The following is a 27,246-nucleotide window of genomic DNA, read 5'->3' as shown; positions in this document are numbered from 1 at the left end:
GAATATTTTCCAAGTGTATGCCATGTTTATATAAAATATCCCTAAACTTACACATGTTTCTAGAAGATGTGGGGCAGAACAACATCCACTCCGATCCTTTTTATGATATTGGTACTTCATGGGATCATTTCTTCTTCTTAAAGAAGCAAAAAAAAATTAGATATATTATGTATTATCCCACCTCTTTGTAACTATACGTTTCATGTCTGAGAAGGGGTGGCTTTGGAATTTTAAGAACACCGGTCAAAAGCCATTGATTACCTGTGCTACCAGTGAGAGAAAATGAGGCTCAGGGCTTGTGAAGGGAGACATTCCCGAGTCCTTCTTAACATAGACACCCAGCAGAGAACACAGCACCAAGACACCAGACCTCAGAAAGGGAAGCGCAGGCGTGTTTTGTCTTTGTCATTATCTGTGCATCTGTTCGCTTTTTTTCTCTTTCGTGTAGCCTTTCAAGCACCGCACATAACTGTTGTGGGATGTTTTACTCTTGGTTTTTTGGGAGGCCTCCACCCAGCTCCTAAATAAATCACACATGGAGGCTTATTCTTAGTTATGAAAGCCCGGCCTTAGCTTGCCTTGCTTTTTGCCCATTTTTCTTAAATTATCCTGTTTACCTTTTGATTCTGGGCTTTTATCTTTCTAACTTCTGTATACCTTACTTTCCTTCTTATGCCATGGCTGGCCAAGTGACTGGGTGGCTGACCTCTAGTGTTCTCTCCTTTTTCTTGTCTCTTTTTCCTCATTTCTCCTTTTTGTTTTCTCTGCCTGCCAGCCCTGCCTATCCTTACTCCTGCCTTACTATTGGCCATTCAGCTCTTTAGTAGACCATCAGGTGTTTAGACAGGCACAGTTACACAACTTCACAGAGTTAAACAAATGCAGTGTAAACAAAAGTTACACCTGAAAATAATATTCCCCAACACATCACCACTGAGATTTTCCTCTTTGTGTTTCAGGCCAAAGAAGCACTTGAAAATACTGAAGTTCCTGTTGGCTGCCTTATGGTCTATAACAATGAAATTGTGGGCAAGGGAAGAAATGAAGTGAATCAAACAAAAAATGTGAGTTGAGCAATATCAATGCAAAAACATAATATAGCCATGGCAGGGGCCAGCTGGCAAGACGAGACCAATTGTGTCCAGTGGGTCAATGTCTCTCCCCATTGGTGCGGAAGAATTGTCTGTATTCTGTCAATCATGTTTTAAATAAACGCTGATTGGCCAAGCAGGAAGTATAGGCGTACACCTTTATGTGTACGTGTGTGTGTGTGTGTGTGTGTGTGTGTGTGTGTGTGTGTGCAGGTTGAGGTCAAGATGCCTTCCTCTATTACTTTCCACCTTACTTTTTGAGACAGGGTCTCTCACTGCACCTGGAGCTCATCTGTTCAGCTAGGGTGGATGGTTAGTGAACCCTAGGAGCTCCCTCCTGCACCCCTGTTTCCTTTCTTCTACACTGGGGTTGTCTGTGAATGTACGTGGCTATGTCTGGGTGTTTACATGGCTGCAGGGGGGGGGGGGTCTGAGTTCAGGCCCTTCTTCCTCCCCAACAAGCACTTTATCTTCAGAGCCATCTGCCAGCCCTAGATCTTTTCTCTCTCCTTTGTAAATGTTCATTTTCCTGATTATAAGAGTGATATAGCCAATGATTTTTTAAGCACATATTTAGAAAAGTTCAATGAAGCTATTTTTTCTATTTCTACATTTGTGACCTTAGCCAAAAAGCTAAGAGATGTTTTTCATTTGTTTGTTTCTTGTTTTGTTTTGCTTTTGCTTTTTTGAGAGAGGTTTTCTCTGTAGCTTTGGTGCCTATCCTGGTACTAGCCCTTGTAGACTAGGCTGGCCTCGAACTCACAAAGATCTGCCTGACTCTGCCTCCTGAGTGCTGGGATTAAAGGTGTGTGTGACATGCACTCAGCTCTTTGTTTTTTTTTTTTTTTTTTTTTTTTTCGAGACAGGGTTTCTCTGTGGCTTTGGAGCCTGTCCTGGAACTAGCTCTGTAGACCAGGCTGGTCTCGAACTCACAGAGATCCGCCTACCTCTGCCTCCCGAGTGCTGGGATTAAAGGCGTGCGCCACCATCGCCCGGCAGCTGTTTTGTTTTTATGTCATTATGTTTCCCTTTAAGACTTGAGTGAAACCCAAGAAGGAATTTTGTTACATCAGAGTGTCAGCACAGAGGAAAGGAGTCCACATTCACTGTAACAAATTCAACCTGAAAATTAACCTTTTCAAAGGAGAACCATTTAACTTGCAATGCACTCCTTTTAGTTTCTTTATTTTTTCCTAGAGAGGACAAAAGACCCTCAATGTACAAATTAGAGGGAAGCATGAAAAGATTATATTGGAGAAAATGTTTTTGGATAGTCAATGGGATAGGGTCTTCAGGATGAGCTGTCTTCAGCTACAGGCCTTTCAGCCTCAATGACTTGTTGGCATCTTGAGGTCGGACTGGAAGGCCATGGTCTAAAGCAGTGCTTCTTAAACGTGGTGGCACATCGATGTGTCCTTGTGGACGTGCGTGGGAAATGGAAGTAGGTGAAAGTGCTGTGCTATTTTTTCGGATTTAAAGTGCCAGGTGAACTGAAGGATAACATAACTATAATGCCATTCTCATGAACTTTGATCTTCTGTGCTTCCGCAGCATAGACCAGTCTACTGTCAGCACTGGGGCTTTTAAAGTTCATCCATTACAACCTCGAAGTTTAGCAAAGCTCATGTAAAGTAGGAACCCAGATGCACACAGCGGTTATGACAGCATGGAAGCCTCGGAGGCAGATCACACACGTGGTGCAGTAGAGGCTATGTTGATACTTACCTCCAAGTTCTGTTTTACAGAATTGCCACGGTGTCTACTTCGTATTGTGTGGTTTGATACCATGCGTTTCACACGAGAACTCATGACCTAATCCCCACTGACTGACTTTTTAGACACTTTGGAATTAACCAAGGTTATTGCACTGCCATGTCTCATAGACTCGCCCTTTGAATGCAGCATAGGAAGGCCCTGGACTCTGGTGTGAGGAGCCCAGAGTTCTGCTTTGGGCTGTGATATCAACCCTGCTCTGTTATTCCCCATCCTCTTTCCCTGTGTGTTTTCAGTGCACGGTAAGATAGCTTAGCTTATGTTCCTTTAGCGGTAAAAGAGCAATTTGGTGATTTCAGTTCAACTGGTTTTTATCAAGATCTGTGAGGATGCCATCTCTCAGTGAATCTGAGCTTTAAAGACTCCATTTGGAAGAATCTTTGGTGTTAAGTTCTCTTGCTGTCTTGGTATGCAGCCAGAACCATACCCTCTTCTATAAAGTCCTTCTTTCCCCAGGTTTCTGGTTCTGTAATCATCTAGGCTAGCTCCTGTCCGCCACTGGCTACCACAGCATTGTGGGTCCCTGCCAACTCTTTCCTCACTGTGCTCCAGGTCACAGGAACATGAGCACCTTTCTTTCAGCCTTGCTCAGTGCTGTGCTTGTTGAAGACGGAATTTTTTTAATCATATATATAGAATTTAGTTAGCTGTATAAAGTTAGCAATCAGGATCAATTGTTGATAAATGTTATTGTCAGATATTATAAATTATTGCATAGGTGCTTTACATTAAACTGCTTTTATTTTAGACTGTTTTGTTAGTTTTCTTTTAAAATTAGTTGTGCAAAGTAATACGTTTTTTTTTGTTTGTTTTTTGTTTTGTTTTAGATTTTTATACGTGTTCTACAGTGGCCTCCTCCCAGCCCTTAGTCCCAGTCCCTCTCCTCCACAGCCAGCTAATCCCCTTTGGCTTTTCTGTCACAGGTAGTCTGTTGCCCTCTGGATGGTTTTGGTTTTGGTTTTGTTTTGTTTTTGATCTGTTTGTTTTTGTTTTGTGGGGTTTTGTTTGTTTGTTTTGCTTTTGTAGTTCAAGACAGGATTTCTCTGTGTAGCCCTGGCTGTCCTGGAACTCCAATGTGTAGACCAGGCAGGCCTTGACCAGCCTGCGGCTGCCTTCAGCACACTGGGATTAAAGGCACCACTACCACTCAGCTGCTTCCTCTTTTTCATGCCTTTTCCTCTGCCCCAATTTTCTCTTCCTTAGCAACTCCTATTTTCCTTTCATGGTTTTGTGGTCTGTGCCCTTACATGTATACATATATGAAATTTTAAATCTTTGTTCCATCTTTGAAAGAAAACATGCAGTATTTTCTGAATCTGGGAGACTTTGTGTAAAATAAAACTTTTGGGATTGGGAAAATGTGGTAAGATTACTTGCTGTGCAAGCACAAGGTCTCTGAATTTCAATCCCAGAAACCACATAAAAAAAGTAGGTGAAGCCATCAGTGCCTGTATCCCCAGAGCTGTGGGAGGGCTGGATCGGAAGATATCGGAAGGTATGGAGGTATGGAGGATTGCTGCAGCTGTGCCCGGTTCAGTGAGAGACTCTATCTTAAAGGAACAGGGCGCAGAGTAATAGATGGGACGTCTACATCCTCTCCTAACTTCTATATGCATGCAGATGGGTTCACATACCTCACATACAAGCACCTGTGTGCTTTTAATAAGAATGTCCCTAATAGGGTCAAATATTTGAATGCTTGGTTCCTAGTTGGTTAGCTGCTTAGGGGGGATCAGGAGGTACAGCCTTGTTGGAGGTGGTGTGTTAGTAGGGTGGGCTTTGAGGTTTCAAAAGCCCAGGCCAGACCTAGTCTCTCCACCCTCCCCCCCCCCCCACTTCCTTGTGCTTGTGGATCAGGATGTAACTTTGAGCTGTTGCTCCAGCACTATGTCTGCCTGCCTGGTGCCATGCTCCCTACCATGATGGACTAACCTTCTGAAACTATAAGCAAGGCCCCAGTTAAATGCCTTCTTCTGTGAGTTGCCATGGTCATGGTGTCTCTTCAGAGCATGGTGTAGCTGGCAAAAGTTCTCTCCCACTCTGAAGCCCCTCTCTTCATTCTGCTTTTAGTTTTCCTTGCTGTGCAGTGGCTCCTAAAAGCTGGCAGTTTTAGGAGTTCTCAGGAAGTTTTACTTATACCTATTAGTTTCCAATTTTCCTCCAGGGGCTAAAGCATTTCAGATTTATATTAATATCTTTGATGAATTTGGCATTGATTTTTGTGTGGGGTGAAAGAAATGGGTTTAATTTTATTCGTGAATGTGGAAATCCATTTTTCTCAGCACCATTTGTTGAGGAGGTTATCTTATTTCCACTATGTGTTTTATACTTGTCAAATATAAGGTGGTTACAGCTATCTGGATTTATTTTGGGTCTCTATTCTACTTTACTTCTATATGTTTGTTTTTGTACCAATACTTACTATTTTATCACAATGGCTCTGTAGAATAATTTGAGGTTAGGTATTGTAATATATTCCTTCAGAATTGTTCTTTTTGCTTCAGCTATTCAGAGTCTTTTGTGGTTCCATATTAAGGTTAGAATTGATTTTTTTTATAGTTTTGCAGAGAATGCCATTAGAATTTTGAGGGGACTCTGTAGGTTGTTTTTGGTAGTACAGCCATTTTCACAATATTAATTATGCTAATCCATGCTCATGAGTGGGCTATTTTCTATTCAATTTCTTTCTTGATTATTTTAAAGTTTTCATTGTAGTATAGAAGTCTTTGACCTCTTCAATCTGATTTACTTCCAGATATTTTTAAAAGTTATTATGAAGGTGAGATTTGTTTTCCTGCTTTCTTTCTTGGATAGTTTGTTATTGATACATAGACAATTGGCTGGTTTTGTCTATGCTGATTTTCTATCCTGTCACTATGTTGAAAGTGTCAGATGTAAAGGTTTTCTAGTGGAATCCACAAGACTCATGTCATCCAAAAATGAGAGAATTTCACCTCTTCCCTTTTGATATAGATGTCTTTTATCACTTTCTCTGGTCCTACTGCTCTAGTTAAGACTTTGAACATGGTTTTGAATAAGAGGAAAGAAAGTGGTCACTCTTGTCTCATGGTGTGATTTTGTTTTAAGTTTTTTTTTTCTCATTTAGTTTGTTGGCTGTAGCCTTGCCATATACGGCAGTTATTATATAAGATTTAGTTTCTTCAGGACTTTATTTTAAATCATGAATGTCTGTTGAACATTGTCTAATTCCTTTTCTGCATCTATTGAGATGGTCAAATTATTTGTGTCTTTAAGACTACTTAATAAGTATATTGCATTTTATAATATACTTATAAAGTATATTACCGATTTGTATATGTTGAATCAACCTTGCACCTTTGGAATGAATCCAGCTTGATTGTGATGTGCAAACTACTACATTCTCGCATTAGGATTGTCAGAATATTGAGAAATTTTTCATCTATGTTCATCAAGAAGGATGATCTACAGTTTTCTTTCTTTGCGGTACCCTCATCTGGTTTTGATATCAGAGGAGACTGGCATTGGGCAGTTCAGTAATGTTCTTTCCCCTGTTATTTTGTGGAATAGTCTGATGAATAAGGGTGTTAGGTCTTCCTTAAAAGTTTGGTATAATTTGGCCATGAGTCTACCCAGTCCTGGACTTTTCTTTGTGGGAGACTTTTGATTATTGTTTCAGTTTCATTACTTACTATATGTTTAACTTGTCTACATCTTCTTGACTTAATTAACTGTGTTTAGGAGTTTGCACTAAGTTATTTTAAAGCTTTATTTTCTTTTGTGTGTGTGTGCACACATTGGGTGACACTACTCTGGGGACATGTGAACAAATGCTCACCTCAGATAGGAAACCAGCAACTCACCAAAAGTAGGGGCATCACCAAAGCTTGGCAAACCTATTAATTTGGTTTGGGTTACTTACAAGAGCAGAAGTGACTTGTAACAGATACACCACAAAGCTTGCCCCAACCTTTGTGACAGCTCTCCTGAGAGCCAGCAACCTGACAATGCTCTAGCTCAAGGCAGCTGGGCAGGTGGGAGAGCATGTCTTTCACGTGCCTCAGGTGTTCTGAGCTTCTTCTAGGTAGTATGGCTGGTCTAAAAGTCTTGAACTCACAGAGATCTGCCTGCCTCTGCCTCTACCGCCAGAGTGCTGAGATTAAAGGCGTGTGCCACCACTGCCTGGCTTTGAGTGTCTCTTATTAGCCCCCATTGCTGAAGTGCTCTTGAGGAGGGAGGGGCTGTCTAGATAGTTTCCAGGACTTTGAGTTGTTTACTTTCTGAGTCTGAGGAGCTTCCCAGCAGGAGAGAGTGTTTTACCTGCCCCTAGAACAGTAGTTCTGAACCTGTGGGTCACGACCCCTTTGGGGGTCAAACAACCCATTCCCAGGTGTTGTCTAAGACCATCAGAAAACACATTTACATTATGATTTATAATAGTAGCAAAATTACAATTATGAAGTAGCAAGAAAGTAATTTATGGTTGGAGTCCACCACAACATGAGAAAAAGGATTGCATCATTAGGAAGGTTGAGAACCACTGCTCTTGAACATCCTGTGTCTTAAGGAAATCATGTCTAAAGTAGAAGGCTTTATCTCAGAGGAAACTGGTACATGAGACAATGTGTGTGAATGTGTGTGTGTATGCATGTGTGCATGCACATGAGTGCCCCTGAGTGTATATGTACCATGTGCCTCTGCAGGTGCCTTCAGAGGCAAGCAAAGGGTGTTGGAGCTCACTGGAATTAGGGACAGTTGTGAGCCACCCAGTGTGAGTGCTAGAAACTGAACTCTGGTCTTCTGCAAGAGCAGCAAGTGCTCTTAATCTTTGAGCCGCCTTTTCACCCCTGCTCTAAAATTGTTTTAATAAGGGAGAAAGGGATGAGGAGAGCATTAAGCCACATTGTGCCTGGTGAGACTCAGATTGCTCTAGGAGCTGTAGAAGAGATAACAGTAAACTCGAGACACAGAGGATCCAAAGCTTGAGACCAACAGAGCGTGCCTGTCAGGATTCAAATGTCGGTGTGATTGATTCCACATGCTGGGTGGTTTCTCCCGTAGTACGCTGTCTCCCACGAACTAGCTGAGATCTCAGGTTTGTGGTTTTTATGGAGCCAGTTGTGTTAGAAAATCTCATCTCCTGCTGTGCACATGATGATATTCTAGTGAGCTCTGCCCTGAAGTGAGCTCAGTTGAAAATCTGTCTGAAACGAGAGCACAAGATTATGAAAATTTCAATCTTCCCTTCAAATATTCAGAAACCATAGACATCTTTTTTTGAGACCTATTTTCTCTATGATATTTTAATGAAAACTTTCCCCCAAGGTACGTGGGAATTTCACTAAAACCGGAGCAAGGTTTGTATATTATCTCGGATTAGTTATCCCCGTTGGTGTGGCTAGGATATGTGAACTGGGGAACCATGAATGTTCCAGTTCAGACAGAATGATAGGAATGCTCTCTGAATTTCTGTTTTGCTTGTTTTAAAGACATCAGTTATGAAATGAACAATATCAATACAGCTCTCTCTCTTTCAAGGCTACACGGCATGCTGAAATGGTGGCCATTGATCAGGTCCTGGATTGGTGCCGTCAACACAGTCATCGTCCTGCTGACGTGTTTGAACACACCGTGCTGTTCGTCACCGTGGAGCCGTGTATCATGTGTGCAGCTGCTCTCCGCCTCATGAGTATCCTTTGGCTTCTGAGTTTCCTGTCTTTACCTCTCCTGTCAGAAAGAAAATGGCCAGATCCATAACATGTCTTTTCTCTTTTCTCTGTTTGATTTTCTTTTCAGTGGTGAGGATTGAAACCAGGCTCTTGCTCGTGCTAAGTGTATGCTCTATCATGGAGTTAATGCTTCTCCCCAGCTCTCCGTTTCTTAATGTGTGGAAACAGTTGCTGAACACATTGGAAAGTTCAGCCAGAAACAGAAGGGAGGATTTTTACACAGTGAAGTTACCTCTTCTTTCTCTGTACCAATAACCTCAAAACTATTGAGCCCATCCGCTACAGAAAGCAATGCTTGGAACCGACTTAAACTCTGGTGTAAGGATGAGTCCAAATTAAGATAGAGCTCAGGACATATTCTGAGGAGCATGCTTTGCCTTGGAAGACAGATTATGGGTAATTTAAATATTTTCTGTCAACCTGCTTTTGTCATAAATACCTATCACAAAGTACAAAAAAATTAAGTTCAACTTAAGTAACTAAGTAATTAAGTTACTTAAATAATTAAGTAACTAAGGATTGGAAATGTCATCGGATGTTATTGTTGTACACGCATGGACATGCGTGAACTAGTGTTCCGTTTCTGGATTGTGTCTTACATAGAGTGAGCAATGTGTATGCTGACTGCAGTCCATCTCTACAGTTTGTTTATTTATTTTATCCCACCGAGAGCCTTGTGAATGCTAGGCAAGCTCTCTTTATTCGTGCGTCTTCACTCGCTTTTAAAATTATGTGCAGTTTTATCACTTAAAACAATGTAGAGGGCCTCTTGGCTACAATAAAGCATACTGCCTCTGTGTGAGAGGAGTTGTTGACAGAGTTATTAGAGGAGTTATTAGGCCGTTTTCCCCATCCTGCCTTGCAGAAAGAACAGGGAACAATGCGACTGGGTCTTTGGCTTTTGTTTGGGTGATTATTTTGGTTTGACTTGTTATTTTTGTTTTGAGACTGGTCTCACATAGCCCAGGCTAGCTGTCATGTATCCCAGGCTGGCCTGGCATTCACAGTGGTGGTTGGCCTAAATATGCTGATTCTTCACCCCCAAAGTGCTTGGATGTAGGCACATGCCACCACCCCAGGCTACCATCCACCTTTTTACATTTTGATTAAATTTATTTATTTATTATGAGGGGCATGGACATGCCATGGCATTTGTGTGGCAATCAGAGGACTACCGTTAGGAGTCTGTTCTCTTCTACAGTGGGCTCCAGGGATTAAACTACATGTTTTAAAAGGTGAAATTCTTGAATTAAATTTCTAATTCTACAATGATTCTGAAAAAGTGATTTTGGAAAGAGCAGAAAATTGGCTAAACTGCATATTAAGTAAAAACACTTAGTTTCTGTTCTATTTACAGTAGCCAGGTTTTTATCTTTTGTTGAAATTATGTTTGTTATTATTATTATGTGGGCAAACACATGCCATGGCATGCATGCAAAGGTGAGAATCTTGAGGAGTTGGTTCTCTCCTTCCACCATTACGTGGGTTCCAGGGATCAACCTAGGTTGTCATGCTTGCATGGCGAGGGCTTTAACTAGCTGAGCTGTCTTGCTGACCCACAAATGCTAGATTTTGATTTCTCAATACTTAAAACCCCTTTCTCTTCATTTGTACAACTGATTTGTACTATTTTAAACCATGAACTTTGTTTTGAAGTCTAGACGGAGTTTTCGTAGGTAATTAGAATCAGCCTATTCTTTGCCATGATTCTGCATACTGTGACAGACTTTAATTCTGTACCATAAATCCCTCTGGTTGTCTATGGCTGTCAGAATGAACGGTTTGGTGGTTGTGGTTCCGTCCTAAACATCGCCTCTGCTGATCTACCCAATACTGGGAGACCATTTCAGGTAATAGATTCTGCATATGCCCTCTTTTTGTCCCTCCCTACCTCCCCTCCTTCCTCTCTATCTCCACCCACTTTCTTCTGTTTATTCATCTCCTGGTGGGCTTACCAATTGTGTATGGTTAGTATTCCAAACAGCCATGGCAGCATCCAGCAGAACCTCGGGGCCCTGGCTTGAGTTCTTTTCTTGGAAGAAAATGTGTGTCCCGTCTCCATTTCCAGAATCTGTCCTTCAGGACAGTCTGCAGCTTCCTGAACTGTTAGCTCCTAAGGGGGTTCACCGGCACCTTGTGTGGGCTTAGAGACTCTCTGTTGGAGCGAATACTAGCTCTGTAACTGTGATGCTGGAACTCGGCCTGCATCAGCAACCACGATACTGTTCACAACCAACATTGTTTAGGCACAAATTCCATCACTTTATAACATACCATGATTACCATCCAATCATCATTGCAATTTCATTATCTTAGATGTTTTTAGTGTTGAGACCTTCCCAAGACCAGAGAACCCACATGTCCTTAGCTGTTAGAAATTCTCCTTTCCTCTGAGCCTTTATCACACCATTGGAAGCTCTGTTGTTGCAACTGTGAGCATTAGAAACCCACATGTCGGGATGCATACCCAATTCTCTCTACTGGTTCATTCTCCAAGATGGAGGGTTAAACCCACAGCATTTATACTCGAAAAAGAAAAAGATTCGGTAAATTCTTGAAGATCTCACGTGTTTGCAGGCTGTGGTGAGGACTTAGAGAGCCCTAATCCTGCACAGAGCGAGTCAGGTAAAGCATCCTGCCTTGAGTTTTCCAGCTACTGTTGTGTTTAAGGACAGACGCCTTTAACATCATGTCAGGAAGAGGCTGTAACAGAGTGATGGGGAGTAAATGAGGCTGATTATTAAAGACGGCTGCAGAGTGACTTCATTTTTCCAGCTGTTTCTAGGAGCCGCCCGAGCACTGCTTATATGACTGTGCATGGACTGCTGGCTCTGTACGTGCGGTCCTTCCTCTGTGAGAACGACCTAAGTAATTTCTCAGAGTTCTGGACAAAACTAAGATGTGTCCTTGGGGATCAGACATGGGTGGAACATTATTCTCTAAAATGTAGGTGAGGAGACAGCTCAGTCAGTGGGTAAAGTGTTTGCCATGCAGCATGAGGACCTGAATTAGGGCTTCCAGATCCCACTGAAGGCCAGATGCAGAAGCAGGTATCTGGAATCCAGGGGTCCTGTGGCGAGATGGGATGCAGAGGTAAGGAGAGTCCTGGCCAGCTAGCCTGCTGTACTCGGTGACAAACAGCGAGAGACTGTCTCAGCAAGGTGGAATGTGTAAGCAGACACTTGAACTTGTGTTCTGGGCTCTACTTGCCTGCTAGCCTGTACACACACATGTGCACATCACACACACACACACAAATAAAAAGAATGTTGGTGACATGAAGTCTTGAGCAGTTCTCTCTCAGGGATCTCGATGCAGTCAATCTTTCTCAACCTGAAAACTTAATTTACAGTTCATCTATATGGCCGTACTGGCTCAGTGGAAAATGAATGCCCATGGTTTAAAAGCATGGATCAAAGCTTAATGCCAAATTATGTCCTAAGGAGCTCTTTTGACGTGCTAAAGCCAGGCTTTAGTAGGCCAGGCTTCTGGATGCTGTGTTCTCTTCCTTTTCTTTGGCTGAACTCATGGTACAAAAGGGAGGTGGCATCTCACATCAGACTTAGGGATTCTTTTCATATAATGTTGTGTTATAAGCAGCAAAAAATTTCACAGAGAATTCTGTGGAACTATTGTTTTTAAAAATGGCTATTCATTATCCATTTTTATTACCTCTCCTGTTCAAAGCTTTTATTTTTATAAGAATATTATTTTTGATAAAAGCCACACATGGGCAGCTCTGGTTGGTACTTTAGGATACCATCTTACTATCTAGACCCATAGTTTTTATTATTTTTCCCACCTCCGTGTTTGTCCGTGTTTCTCCTTGGACCACATGTTGGAATCTCCTGGAAGGGTTCTGCATTTCTCTGTGCTCAGACCCTGGATCAGATGAACAAAAAGGTGGAGAGGAGCATCTGTGCTCGTGGATGTTGCCCACGTAATTATACTGGACAGCAATGATGGAGAAACAGTGCATTACCAGTCCCTGGAGAAGAGGGCCTGGTGGGCTCAGAGGGACATTGGCACCAGCCCCCGCACACCTTGAGCAGCCGTGGTTAGCATGGCAGACTGAGAAAGCAAGGGAGGATAGGATTCTAAATGAAACTTGTGTGTCCAGTCATGACGTGACCACAGAGCTGGGGTGGGAAGGAGGCCATGTTTGCATCAGTGAGTGTCTTGTGATGCCTGGGAGGCAGCCACAGTGGAGTCTTGAGAGCATGAGATGGTAAAGATGAGAGGAAAAGGAAATGAGATGGCCAGTGAAGTCTGGAATGTTCTGAGGCCAGAGCTGGGCCGTATTTTGAAAGCAGAGGGAGAAGATTTCTGTTACCATGGGGGAAGATCCCAGCCATGCATCAGCTGAGGCTCCAGGAAGGGTTGTGCCTTCTCAGCAATGCCCCAGAGAGGTCTGCAGGTGCTTGGCTGGGCACCACTTTGAGGGATGACTGAATTGTTCCATAAACTTCAGCAGGATGGGTTAGAGCCTTTCCAGTCTCTCTAGCCTTGTGCCAAAACCCCCGAGCGCTTGGCGCCATCTCAATGCCTTTGATTGCTTTCCCCTGCCCTACCAAGCCCTTCAGCCTGCGTCCACACACACAGCCCATGCTTCCCCCACTCTTCCCAGCTGCTTCTATAATGTCCAGTTCATCTTCGTCTTCAGAACACCATTCATTGCTCCTTGCAGCTCTCACTTCTCCTTTGGTCTTCCACACATTGTCGTCTCCTCTGCCCAGATCCCAGAGTGAAAACAAACTCAGCACAGCAGTTTTCTTAAATCCTCCTTAGCAAAACTTGAAAAGTGTTTCCTGTAAATGACAGGATAGTAAATATTTTTAGCTCTTGTGAGAAACATGTCTCTGTCATATAGTGTTTTGTTTAATAATAGTAGTAGTAGTAGTAGTAGTAGTAGTAGTAGTAATGATAATGATAAACTCTTAAAAGTATAAACGGTTGCTAGCTTGTCATTCTCAACTGTGGCCTGGATTTGTTCCACCAATAATAGTTTACCTGCCCTAGGTGAATAGCAGCCCATGCTTGGTGAAACGCTAGAAAATAATCGCAGGTGAAAATAGCTTGCGCTCCATGAGCACCTGTTTAGCATCTCAGGTGATGAGTACAGCATCCCTCTGCAGTCTCTACATACTGTAGTGACCGATTGAGAGACATGGGGACTAAAGCTGGGAACCATTCTTTTGGAAATGGACATCTTTATCCATGCTAATATATCTGGTGTATCCTTGCGTATTTGTCCTGAGTAATGAGCAGTGTGTGGAGTCTGCTCATGTATACATTACTGTTGGGTCACTGCCGACGCTCACCTCATGTTCCTCCCTTCCTCAGTGCATACCCGGATACCGTGCTGAGGAGGCCGTGGAGCTCCTAAAGACCTTCTACAAACAAGAAAACCCAAATGGTCAGTTTTCTCCAGGTGCAGTGTCCCACCTTAAAACAACCCGGTGTGAACCAAGTCTGGCATTCCTCATTTCCTGCTTCTCCCTCTTTTTTTTTTCAGCACCAAAATCAAAAGTTCGGAAAAAGGATTGTCAGAAATCCTGACATTCTGATGAAAGCCATGTGCCCTTAGGAGACCTGCAAAGAATTCTCAACCGAGAGCTGCTGGCATCGCTGGCCTTGTTTATATGTTGTTGTTTCTGTGTGGGAAAACGGTGTCTCTCGTCATGTCATTTGCTCTGTTAAGGGAACAAATGAGCCCTTCTTAAAGTCTGACAAATGTAAACAGCTATTAGCTCTTCCCAAGCTGAAAGAGTGTTTCCGGAAGGGGAAGAGGAATCCAGGCTTGAGGTCAGAGATCAGCCACAGCTTCAGCTCCATCTTAATGAAGCTCTTCGTGGGTTGGGGCGATGGCTGAGTGACAAAGTACTTGCCGTGCAAGCAAGAGGCCTCAGTCCCCAGCACCCATAAATTCCTGGGTGGGCTTGGTGGCCTGCCTGTAACCCCAGTGCTTAGAAGGCAGAGTTGGGCTTCCCAGATCCCAAAGCAAGCTACTAGTTAGGTGAGCCCTTATCGGTGAGCTCTGTGTTCAAATGAGAGATCCCACCTCAATGAGTGAAGAGTGATCTAGGAGGACCCCACAATGCACCCCCAAGCACAAGTACATACACACTGACACCGCGCATGCACACAAGAAAGCAAACAAACAAAAGACAAGTCTTCAGAAGATTGAGCAAGACCCACAGAGGAAGAAGAAGGAAAGGAAGCCTTCAGCTTTTTACTGAGTGTATTCAGACCCACTTCTGCCCACAACTCCCATAGGACATGGGACCTGGGCTCGTGCTAGTTTGTAATATGACTTTATATATGCATATGACCGTGCATGTTGGGGGTTCCTGTGTGGGTATGGAAGCAGAGGACAATCTCAGGTGCCTTTCCTTTCCTCAGATGTAGCCACCCTCCTCCTCTTCCTGCTGTCTTCCTCTCTCTCTCTCTCTCTCTCTCTCTCTCTCTCTCTCTTTCTCTCTTTCAGGATAGGTTTCTTACTGGCTTGAAATTTACTACTCAGTTAATACCTGGCAGGCTGACCAGGAATGCGCAGGGTTCCTCCTGTGTCCTCTAGTGCAGGAATGCGCAGAGTTCCTCCTGTGTCCTCTAGTGCAGGAATGCGCAGAGTTCCTCCTGTGTCCTCTAGTGCAGGAATGTGCAGGGTTCCTCCTGTGTCCTCTAGTGCAGGAATGCACCGAGTTCCTCCTGTGTCCTCTAGTGGAGGAGTTACAGGCGTGCACCACAACACCCTCCCATCCCCTCCCTCCTTTCTTCTAAACCTAAGTTTTGGAGGTTGAACTCCAGTCCTTCTGCCATTATACTGACAGATTTCTCTCCAACCCTAGAATACTTTTTAGAAGTACTTAGATAAAATGGATGCTTTTAAAGGCAGTGCCCAAGGGTCATGTTTGAATCCTAGCATATTGCTACAATAAAATTGTGTTCGTTCCTTCTTTGAAGAGGAGTGGTCTTAACTAGTGGGTGCTAGAGAGGTGGCGCAGAGGGCAGAGGTGAAGGATAAACACTGCTCTTTCAGAAGACACAGGTTCAGTTCCCAGCCCTACACTGGGCAGCTCACAACCTCCTGTAATTCCAATCCCAGGGGCTCCAATACTCTCTTCTGGACTCCAAGGGCACACTTACGTGTGCACACGTTTCCACACAATTTACACACACAATTAAAACAATTTTAAAGCTAAAACTGAAAGTGAAGTCGTTTCTTAGAAGAACTATTCTGTTAAGATCCGTATCTTTCTGGAACAGAACAAAGATGATGTAGTCTCCAAACCAAGACCTCGTGTTCTCAGAGACAATTGAAAAGTGACGTGACTTGCTGGAGAATGATAGGTGCACTGGGCTAATGGTACACACTGTGACCCCAGTACCGGGGAGGTGGAAGCAAGATGATACTTGGAATAAGAATGCAGGAATGATGGTTATGGGATTGAGTAAGATGATCCATTTAATCCAAAATGACAAAGCCATTACTCTTTGAAACACAGCTGATAAAATTTAAATTGAGTGGCTAAAAATTTGACCTTACAACAAAATCTCCCAGAAGGATCACCGCTGCCAGGTGCGGCTTTTCTGAGCCTCCCAGGGCGCAGTGCTCGACTCTGCCCAACAGGGGGCCTCGCCGTTCCACCACAGGGCCTGTGCCAGCGCCAGCCACAGTGCCAGCGCGAGCCCTTGATGCAAAGCGGCTGTGTTTGTTGACTCTGCCATTTGAGCGCTGTCTCCGACTTGTTTGTTTTGAATTACATTACAGGCAGGAATGTGATTGTGGCGGTAGTATTTTTATATTGCCGGGGGGAGCAGCTAATCACAGTTACATGCTTCAGAGGATTTATAATTGCGTGGTTTTGTGCGTGTGTGTTTTTAACGGCATTTCAGAAGTTTTATGGGCGAAGAATACGCACGATTTTAAATTTACAATAATGGTCTGTGCATCTCTTCGGTTCTATCTACTTTAAAAATTGTCTTCTCATTAAATTTTAGTGCCCTGACTAGTGTGTTCCTTTTTGCAGTTGGCCATAATTCACTCTGGCTCCTATGCCTTCCTGCGGGCAGACATCGTCTATTGACTTCATATCATTTTCTGGGTATTACCTGTAGGCAAAGCAACCCGGATCTTTCCTCTATAGAGTACCACTGGGTCTTTCTGGCTATGGCTTTATGGTAAGCTTTTAATGAAGTGATTAGTTTGAATTTAGAGAGAAATTCATAAAAAAAAAAAAAAGACTAAGCTAAAAGCATAGGGCCAGAAATAGTGTGTGCATTTTATCCCAGAGACAAGCCCTGCTTAGGAAGCGAAGAGATAATACCAGAAAGTAAAGCCGTGAGCATGTTCTCCCTTCTCAATTTTAGCAGATGGCGAAGTGACATTTCCTGATTCCTAAGCAGGGCTGAAAGGTTTAATTTCCCTTTACCACCTTTAACATTCTCTTTCCAGTCACTGACAAAGAGTTTTTGGACACAGGCATAGTTTCCTACGGGAAAGATCACTTTGGATCTGTTGTAGACTAGGAACCAGCGCTGCCACTGCCCGGCAGTATGGCTAGTATGTCATAGCCACCAAATCTGCACAATTCAAAAGCAATATCCCCGTGATGGTGAGGAGCTATAGATGTATATTTAGTGAAACAGTCTCTCTCCAGCAGTCTTAGCCAGATCTTAAAATATTAAGAGAGCAGCTCAAAAGTTGACACCCAACAGAACCATACTGGTTGTGCCTTCAGGAGAGACTAAGAGTCGTTCTTTGTGCCTGAGATGGTTAGGAAGGCTCAGGGCACAGGGTAGCTGTGGAGCCACTGTCCTGTGAAGAGGAATTAGGGAGACATGGTTACATCTAAGCTGCTGGAATACCCAGCAAAAATAAAAAATAATAAATGAAATTTAAAAAAAAAACTAGCAAATTTTAAGAATGGGCGGTTATGTCATGCTGTCACAGGCTTCAATCACTGACGTAAGGTCATGCATGTCATTGATGAAAGGTCATACCTGTCAAGATACCGGCACTTTTCTTCCTGTGATACATTTCAAATATGGAGAACACAATCTCAAATGTAGGCAAGATTGCTTGTTTTTCTAAGAATCCCTTCCCTGCTTTGTGTTTTGTTTCTCTCATAGCCTAGGCTGGCCTCAAACTCACTGTACAGCTGAGGATGACTCTGAATTTCATATCCTTCTGCCTCTACTAGAGAGCTGGGATTATAGGTGATGGCTGCTGTGGCAGGTTTGTGAGTGCCAGGAAATCAGTTTCAAGGCTTCATGACTGTTAGGCAAGCATTCCAGGCACTGAACTGGGCTCCATCCAGAGTGCTTTTGTTTGTTTGGTTGCTTTTGGTGGCAGTTGTGCGTACATCCTCAGGGTCCTTTACCCCTAAGCGCTTCAGTTTTTAAGCATAAAATGCTCTCGGTCTGGTGCCATCATCACTCTGTAGTTAAAGATCCCTCGAGTTTATCTTTCTTATGCTTTCACCTAGCATTGGTGTTCCGGTTGGGTCACTTGGCTCAGCTAAACCCTGGAGAGGATTTTCTTCAGCCCTCTAACCCTGGGCCCACCCTAGGGCTCTGTGTTTTCATCTCCTTCCAACCTAGAACATTTCCTTTGCCTTTCCCATCGCCACTGTTTTCTTTCCTCGGTGCTCCAGGGACCACAGGGGCTGGCCCAGGCCTTGCTCTCCTGCTCTTGGCTGAACCACACCTCCCTCCCTCGCTGACCCTTTTTTTCCCCCATACCTGTCCTGTGCCTGTCGCCACAGCTGTGGTTTTGTCATTGCTACCATCTTCTGGACAACAGAGGTGTCTTTTTGTTTGCTGTGTTCTCATGTGGAGGCCCACAAAGACCAGCAGACTCCACAGGTGACATTAGTTTTGGTCACTTGGTCAAGATGTCTGATTTATTCACTGTGTGCTCAGTTTTTTCACGCTTGGTTGCGGTGAATGAGCAGTCTGTGGGGAAAAGAAGTTGTAACTTTTTTTTTTAACAAAGTATGTTTGACCCTGATGGAAGGGAGGGAAGGAAAATTGATTATGTAAATCCAAAAGCAACTGTTAAATTATCTGATTTCATTTTTCCCTCTTCATTGTATGTCCCAAAATTCATAAAAAAAATTTTTTTTGGTAGGGATATTTTAAACAATACACTGTCAATGAAAATTAAAAGGAAATCTCAGGGCAAAGTACTCTAGACTCCTTTTTCAGTAAAAGAAATAATTACATAAATTCCATTATAACTAATAGGGTTGTGGGAAAATGGTCCAACGTATTGCTGACATCACCGATGGCCTATGGTAATACAATAGGACGTTGAAGTCTAGGCTGATAATCACCTGGCCATAAAATATAAGTTGTGTATGTGTGTGTGTTTCCATAGAGACATCTTAACTTAAAATGTTTTAAGCCCCACCACTGGCGGGTAGGTAAAAGCAAAAGCTGCAACTCTAAAAACCTTTTTCATTTCTTTTAAAAAGCAGTGTAGATTCCCTGTTTAAAAAAAAAAAAAAAAAAAAAAAAAAGCCCTGGGGAAGCCAAACCCTGTCTTGCCTGGTTGTTCCACATCAGCTGACCTCGAGTAGGCCTGAGGAAAAGAGACATCAGCAATTGATTTCCCTGCCTTTTGGCAAAGGAATGAGACTGCCTTGACTTCATCCGTGCAGACAACTGCCAGCTATTTCCTTACTCCACAGGGCGCTAATTGTGAGTAGTGAGGAAAGGCCTGATGGGTGATGTTGTTTTTATGGGTCAGACGGGCATGAGTTGTGGTGAAAGTTTGACATTTTTAGGATCCTACATTTTTGTGTGTTGAGCTAATAAACACAGGCTTATGCGATCTTCTCTCACCTGACTTTCACACGCTGGACACCACCCATCAATGACAACTAGCGAGAAACCTTTGATTTGACGAAGGCTGTCCTTGGCCAGGCTTTGGTCAGGTTCCAAGACCTCTTAAACAGGCCACAACACCGGCCGCATTGACTGTCGGGTCCTGTGAGCTCTCCTTAGAGGACCCTTTCCCCCACTCTCAAGAGGAAGCTCAGTTTTTCTCCCCCACCACTGGCGTAAGTGATCATCTCTTACCTTCAGCAGGAGTCTGCAGGCTGACATTTGTTTCCTCTCCCCCCTCGCACCTGTGTCTCCTGCTCTCTGGTTATAAAGTCCCTGTTGTTTTGCTCTCCGGGCTTGCAGTCTCACACCACAAATGCAGTAGTGTTGATAGCGCTCTAATCCCAAATGAAGTTGTCTTTCCCATTTTCACAAGTGCCAGGATAAACTTTGCTTTTAACAAGTTGAGAGCGCTAACTAAAATCTAGAGAAGGAACCCACAATGATGGCCCGTGGACCAAATCCCCTCTAGTGCCTGTTTTTGTATACTCTTCCGTTGGACAGGTTTTTTACATTTCTAAGTGGTTGGGGAAAAAAAAATCAATTGAATAATTAATATGTAGGGGCTTGTGAACGTAAGATGAAAATAAAATCGCACTAAATCTTCCCGGGGTCACAGCAGCTCCCATCTGTTTCTGTCTGGGCTGGCTTTGGGGCCACAAGGACACACACAGCAGTAGGGGCAACTCTGGTCACAGGGTCTATAATAGCGTCTGGCCCTTTGGAAACGTTTCCTGTCTCCTGAAGGAGGGTGGGAAAGGTGACGAGGCTGGATCTCCGCACCGCTCATTCAAGTTCCATGATTTTGCAGCTGGGTTATGTGGCTCAGAGCGCAGCTTTACCTCGTTACCATGACTTCTTAAAAGTTTGTTTATAAATATCGAAGTGAGATTGGAGACACTGAAATATTTATTTTGGCTTCAACCATGTTGTTTCTTTATATACTGCTTTGAAAGAGTAGCAAGGAGAAACGATAATGTATCATTTTTTTTGGGTTTAGAACATGCCTTTTACTTAGAGTTATGTCAAAAGGTTTTCAAGCATTGGCCCTCTTTAACGACAGTTACTATAGTGTCAAATCTTTTCAGCTTTCTTTTCTTTCTTTTTTTTTTTTTAGACAAATTAAAAGCAAACCAAAACCATTCCACACAGCGCTCCTCAGATGGGATTTTCTCACATAATGCTCATAATTTATTTAAAATATTCTGGTGAATGCAAAGTTCATAATTAAAGGGAAATAAACTATTGCTACTTCCATTAATTAATTAGATCGAAACTCACACGTTAGCTATGGGAAATTCTTGGAGCAGATGAGCAGATGGACGCTGGTTATTTTGGTCCTTACCCAGGGTCTCACCCATTTTCTCCCTCTTCCCCTTTGCCCTTTGGAGAATGGCCCATCCTGACTTCGCAGCAACATGCCTTCAGCTTTGCCTGCAGCCTGTGCTGGCATTGGTAGGAAGTCGTTTCCTTCAGAGGTATTTCTATAAGAGAAGCTAAATAAATTATGGATGTCTGATTTTTTTTTTATATCAGCAATGTCACCATTATGGATTCAAAGTATAAATGGTTTCAGGAGAGATTGTATTTCCTTTTTAATTTTGTTTTAGTTTCATATTTGTCCGTGTTTATCTGTGTGTTGGCATGTACACCTGCGTGCAGGTGCCCACAGATTGGGTCCTCTTGGAGACTGAGCTGCAGGCAGTTGGGAGTCCCCAGTGTAAGCACAGTACAGGATCTTAACTGCTGAGCTGGCTCTCTGACTCCCCTCCCCTGAACTTCCTTCCATCTTCTTTGTAAAGAGGGACTCTGGCTGGGTACCAGAAGAGCCAGCATCTACCTTCCCTGATGGGTCCCTTCCACTTTACTCAACACCCCACCAGTGATCTTTTATCCCAAGCCCCTTTATCAGCGGTGGAAACCTCAGCATTATGGTGTTATTTTTCTCACAGGCCTGCAATCTTTATGAGCTCTCTCCCAAATACCCCAGCCCACTGTGATCATTCGCTTCCAGCTCCTCCTTACTGTCACAGAGTTTAATACTCAATTGGTCTGTAATTACAGTAATTAGATTGTAAGCTGCTCAAACGCGAGGATTTAGCCCAATACTAGGCCCAGAGGCAGCTTCAGTAAATGCTTGCTGAGTGATGGATTTGCATTTTTGGATGGTTTCCAGGCAGTAGGACAAACGGGTGAATTAGCACTACCAGAGTTTGCTGTCCTTTTGGATTACTGGGCAAGCCTTCTCTCTGCCTAATGCCCCCTTTTTGCAGAGGCCACCACCGCCAGACAGCTGGGCAGCCGAGGTAGCATGGCTTAGATTCCAGATGTTCTCCAGTTCGTTTATGCTCATTGGAAACCTACATGCGGGACATGTGTTTACTCGCTCACATTTTCACCTTTGAGGCACTGGGAAGGACAATAAGGAGAGGGGGACAGAGATGCACAGTGTTTGTTTCCACCTTGGTAACTTTCCCATGAGACAATTAAAAAAAGAAGAGGGGGACCCTAGTGAAGAATTTCCGTGTTAGGTATTTATATAACTCTTTTGCTAACTTTGTTCAGAAACTGGATTGATATTTTAATCATAGCCTCTGGAGAGAGAAATTCAGCCAGTAAAATTGCTGGAGGTGACATGCCAATCTACATAGAAACCAAATGTGGTTTTGGAGACCACCATGGAAATAATAACTTCAGTCATTAAGTGGAGAAGGAGAAGGAGAAAGAAACTGGATAGGTTTTCCAGGATTGAGAAGTTATTTTTATTATAAACTGACCTGAAGGCGGCCATAGGCGTTATTATTATTGTAACATTTAAATTTGAATACCAATGGCGTTATCTCTTCGTGCTGATGGCTTTTGGCAACGGTGGAGCAGGCAGCTGACGGCACAGGTCATCTTGAGTCTTTGCTTTGAAGTTGCCATTTTCATAGTGCCTAGAAGCCCAGATGTGCGGGCAAAGCTCAGCAAGGAGCACATGGCACAATTCCTGTACTGATGAAGATACTCTCTTTCACCCGCTTGACTTCCCGAGTCTTGAATTCAGACAGTTGGCACAATCTCCATGGTTGGATTCAGTGGAAGGGAGTGGATGCCTCTTCATTTGCTCCCCTGAAGACCTGGACACCCCCAAATCTGTACAATGGCCTGCTATTGGCCCTCAAGTAGAGATCTGGTATATGACCTGTGCTGGGATCTAGGAAAGTCTGTCCAGACAGACAGTGTGGGAACTGTCATCAGATGGAAATCAGTGTTTAAGCTATGAACTAGAAATGGCTTTGTCTTCTGATTTTGGGGGGGGGGGGGCGGTGAAGGCTGATGCTGTGATAGTCTCGCGTGTACTTTTGACCCTTAGGTGTGTTAGAGAATAGAGAAAAGAGACGTGGGGTTGAAATAATCAGTGATTGGCGGTGTTAAGTCTCTAGTCTAATTACACTGGCAAGCAGCCTAGTGCACAGCTGCCAGAGGCCCCTGGATTCCACCAGATCCCCAAATGCTCTCTTTGCCTATGACAGAGCCAGGGAGGGGAAATAGCAGAGCCGAACTCTGGACCAAGGTTTGCCTGTGGGAGCAGCAGATTGAATTGATAACGGGAGAAAGTTTGTATTGTTAACTTTTATAAGGTGGCAGTGATTTCAGGAATTTTATAGTGTTGGCATGGGATGTGGGCCCCGCTTTCATCTGGTACTCATTGTTCGTTCTGCTGGGCTGTGGAGCATCCGCTGAGCAGGATTCAGAACGAGAACTGGCAATATCTGTGGCACTGGCATTGATGTCTTGACTTACTTGAGCATCTGGTGACCACAACAAGAGAACTTGCTAAAGCCCTGAGAGGTTGAACAGTCATCTCCTTGATGTGTGTATGTGGGGGGAGTGGAGAAGAGATGCAAAGACCAGGATGAAGAAGAAAGTATAATTTGGTGGCGACCCTTCTGAGAAGAACAGCGACACTAAGAGTTGGTTCTAGCTCCAGTTATCAGTTTCACTAAATCAGTGAGAGAAATATTTCACAACAGCAAGGCCACTGGTCTATCCGCTTGCCTGGCTGGCTAGGCGAAGGTCATTTGATTTGTCTGAGTGGTAATGGGCAGTTATTCCATGAAGTTGAAAGTCTCTTTGAATTCCTCTTTCTTCTAAGAGGCTGGGTGAGATGACTGAGAATCCATGAAAACAAAAGCATCATTCTTGACATTTATCCAAATTCTCCTTGGCCCTTTCTCTTTTTATGCCATTGCCTGAGGTTCTTCCTCCACTGGACTCTGAAATCTGAAGTGAGCACGGTGACCACTCCAGTGCTGGTGATCTGTCTGAACCAAGTCCTTTTAGGTTTACCTACCATAGACAGGAGTGGAGCCCAGAAAACCTAGCATGGCTCGAAATGGAGCTGCAGGACCCCAGCCTCCACTGCGGAGTAGTTCGTGATCACAGATATTTATTGACTGTTTATTGTGTGCCAGGCACAGCTGTGCGGGCTTTGCAGCTATAACTTTATATGAGCCTTGCAACCCGAGGAGGTTCCTGCTTTTATTCTCATTCAAGGAATGAAGTAATCCAGGTCCCAAAGTTTAACCTGCTCAAGATCACAGAGGGGGCAGAGCCAGAATTTAGGCTCCAAAGCTCCCATTTCCCATCATATTAAACCACCTCAAGAGGATTGCCCAGATAGGCTACAAGGAAAGAAGATGGTGGTAAACATTGTTTCCTGCCCATCCCTCCCCTGCAGCAAAATCCTCTAACTCAGGTTTAGTCATGAAGCCAGGCCCGGCTTCTCTTGGTAGACTGTGGGTTTGAATTCTTTGTGGGGTGTATGCATGTGTGTGTGTGTGTGTGTGTGTGTGTGTGTGTGATATTGGTTAGTTTTGTTTTTAAACATATTTAACATATTTAATTAAACATATAAATTAAAAATATTTAATGTAAATCTTGTAGAAGGAAATGAACTGCTTGTAGACAGAGTTCAGGGTATCTATTAGATTAAAAATATAACTGAATCTTCTTGGTCCTTCACAAAAACTGGTAAATGACATGTTTCAGAATACTTGTCTGTTTTAGATAAATAGATGAATTTCCCATACATTTGCATAATGTGTAATTGTTCATTGAAAGAAATAGCACATCAGTATTACTCTTATTATGATATAGATGCAGAGTTAGTAGTTACTACTGTCAGATGTCAGTGATTTACCATAACACCAATACTGAGTACCAAAAAGCTTATAGAACCTTGTGGCCATATGTTCAGTAGGCTACTGCAGAGGTATAGGCTCTGCTCTCAAGCTCTGAATAATCTAGTGATACATTCCATCCTTTTCCTTGTCACATACCTGTAAATATCTAATTAGCTAAACAAAGCCACATCGCTAAGGCTTAGAGTGTAAGTAGCTTAGTTGCTTAATACACCTCCCATTAATTTCCTTGGAGAAGAACTGGAAAGTAGCATGGCAGAAGAATGAATACTGGCAAGGCTGGACTCAGCAGTTTAGAGCAGGCACTGCTCTTGCAGAGGACATGAGTTCAAATCTCAGTTACCCACACTGGATCTGTAACTCTAGCTCTGTAGTAGAAGGCTGCTTGTTTGTTCCCAGCTACTCAGCCCCAAAATAATCACTCGGAAACCGTATTATTTGCAATACTGTTTGGCCAATAGCTTAAGTGTATATCTTAAATTAACCCATCTCCGTTAATCTGTGTATCGCCACGAGGCTGTGGTATATCGGGTAAAGTTCCAGTGTCTGTCTCTGGTGGGCCTACATGGCTCCTCACTGACTCTCCCAGCATTCAGTTTAGTTTTCCCCATCTAGTTCTATTTTGTCCTATCACAGGCCAAGGCAGTTTCTTTATTAACCAATGGTATTCACAGCATACAGAGGGGAATCCCACATCACAGCTCTATGACATCTACCATCCTCTTGAACTCTGGAGGTAACTGCATACACACAGACACACACACACACACACACACATGTTGAAATAAGAGCAGCGGGGCTGCGTCCCCAGCACCCCGCCGCCCACACGGCTAGCTTTACCCGAAATAATTACACAGAAACTGTATTCTTTTAAACACTGCTTGGCCCATTTCTATCTAGCCTCTTCTAGGCTAGCTCTCGCACCTGGTCTAGCCCATTTCTAATAATCTGCTGTAGCCCATGAGCTGGCTTACCAGGAAATGATCTTAACCTGCGTCTGCCTGGAGTGGGAGAATCATGGCAACTCACTGACTCAGCTTCTTTCTCCCAGCCTTCTGTTCTGTTTACTCCGCCTACCTAAGGGTGGGCCTATCAAATGGGCCTAGCAGTTTCTTTATTGCTTAACCAATGAAATCAACAGATTGATATATGACACTCCCCCATCACACATACACACACACACACACACACACACACACACACACATTATATACATGATTAAAGGCAATAAAATAAATAATAAAAAGAATGAATACCAAGAATGGTGAACAGTTCAACTATTTTTTTCTTTCAATCTCTAGCATATTTTCACTTTGCAAATAAAGAAACTGAGACTTCCATAGTTAGGTGACCTTGTGACAAGAGCTATAAATTGCAGGGCTGGATTTGAAAGGATGGGTTTGCCTTCCTCAGACTAGAAGCTCTTAGTTATGTGCACCAAATGAAGGTTTTAGAAATTGACATTTCCTCCAACTCCTTTCCAGGTAGCAAGTCTGTTCACTCCCTTTCGTACCTTCACCAATGGAGACGGCGTCTGTCGCTTGATAGTGCATGATATGAACGCTGCGAGGAGCTCTTAGCGCCATCTCGGGAAAAGCATGCTGGTGAAAGAGGCACACAGAATTTTCGTCACTGCCCTTCTTTGTTTTGCATCTTGCACCCTTTCGGCCACCTCCTACATGTGGTAGTTCAGATATGTAATGTGTATAAAATCTGATGGCTTCTTTTCTTTTTTCTTTCTCCAGTCATCTCAGCAATTCCCCAATCCATTCATATCAGCAGTATCTATACATGAAAAAGAGACCCTGCACAAATTGCTCTTTTGAGATAAAAATGATAGCAGCACCCTTAAGTCAGTCTACAATGCTGTGCCTTTCGTCACCCAATAAAGGCAGGATTCTGAGTTGATTGGAAGTCTAGGCTCTTTATCACATACTCTTTCTTTCCTTCAGATCGGCCTTGAACATTTGATCTTTCTTCGTCTAACCTCCCAAGATCTGGCACCGTGAGCATATGCCGTTATATTTATCTTTCAAGCACCCTTTCTGCGAGTGTCCTAGTCTAGTTTTGCTGTATAACTTGCCTGCTATTCTGTTATTCTTTTTTATTAGGCTAGTTTCATGGTACATATTCTGAAGAAAGTTGGAATTCTTTATATACTGCTGTTGACCCTAGAGGCAAAAATAGTATAAACTTGAGCATATTAAGATACACTGCTTGCCCAAAGTGTATTTCTAAGGAAGAAATCCACCATGTATCCTGCTTGTTTGTCTCGTCCTGTCCTGCACCGTTGACAATATAATGGAGACAACTGTCTGCTTCTTCAGGGGAGGACAAATTTAGCAAACTTAGTATACCGCCAAAGATCTATCAGGATCTTCGAGGGTGGTCTGCGCCTAAGGCAGTGTCGGGGATCACCTCTGACATGCAGAATTGCTTGGAAGTGATAACTTAAAAAGAAGGGATGCCACCTGCAGAATGAGGAGGGAAAGTAAGGCTGATCAGTTTCAGCCAGTGTACAACGGTTGAAGGAGTCTGAGAAATTCAATTCTGTACCCTGGTGGCTATAAACATTGGGGCCACTCGAGTGTGTTGCTG

At 43.3% G+C, this 27,246-nt stretch overlaps 1 protein-coding gene across 3 annotated transcripts in view; it reads left to right on the top strand.

Annotated features, from left to right (window-relative positions):
- Positions 1 to 26,586, top strand: part of Adat2 (adenosine deaminase tRNA specific 2) — a 29,693-nt gene extending 3,107 nt beyond the window's left edge. Inside the window, exons 2-6 of one of the 3 annotated variants that reach the window (XM_041679942.1) lie at positions 960 to 1,064; positions 8,382 to 8,532; positions 10,316 to 10,422; positions 13,916 to 13,988; positions 26,133 to 26,586. In XM_041679942.1, coding sequence (XP_041535876.1) covers positions 960 to 1,064; positions 8,382 to 8,532; positions 10,316 to 10,422; positions 13,916 to 13,988; positions 26,133 to 26,203 — 507 coding nt within the window. In that variant the 3' untranslated portion in view covers positions 26,204 to 26,586. Of the gene's footprint in view, positions 1 to 959; positions 1,065 to 8,381; positions 8,533 to 10,315; positions 10,423 to 13,915; positions 13,989 to 14,087; positions 15,535 to 26,132 lie in introns of those variants that run through there. The other 2 variants (XM_041679943.1, XM_041679944.1) reach the window with 2 other exon arrangements.
- The last annotated feature ends 660 nt before the right edge of the window (positions 26,587 to 27,246 follow it).

The sequence above is a fragment of the Microtus oregoni genome, unplaced genomic scaffold (genome assembly GCF_018167655.1).
Source record: "Microtus oregoni isolate MIOR12 unplaced genomic scaffold, Mior012 000033F_ref0000390, whole genome shotgun sequence".
NCBI lineage: Eukaryota > Metazoa > Chordata > Mammalia > Rodentia > Cricetidae > Microtus > Microtus oregoni.
The sequence above is the reverse complement of the archived record's forward strand: the minus strand, read 5'-3'. Positions and strand labels throughout refer to the sequence as shown.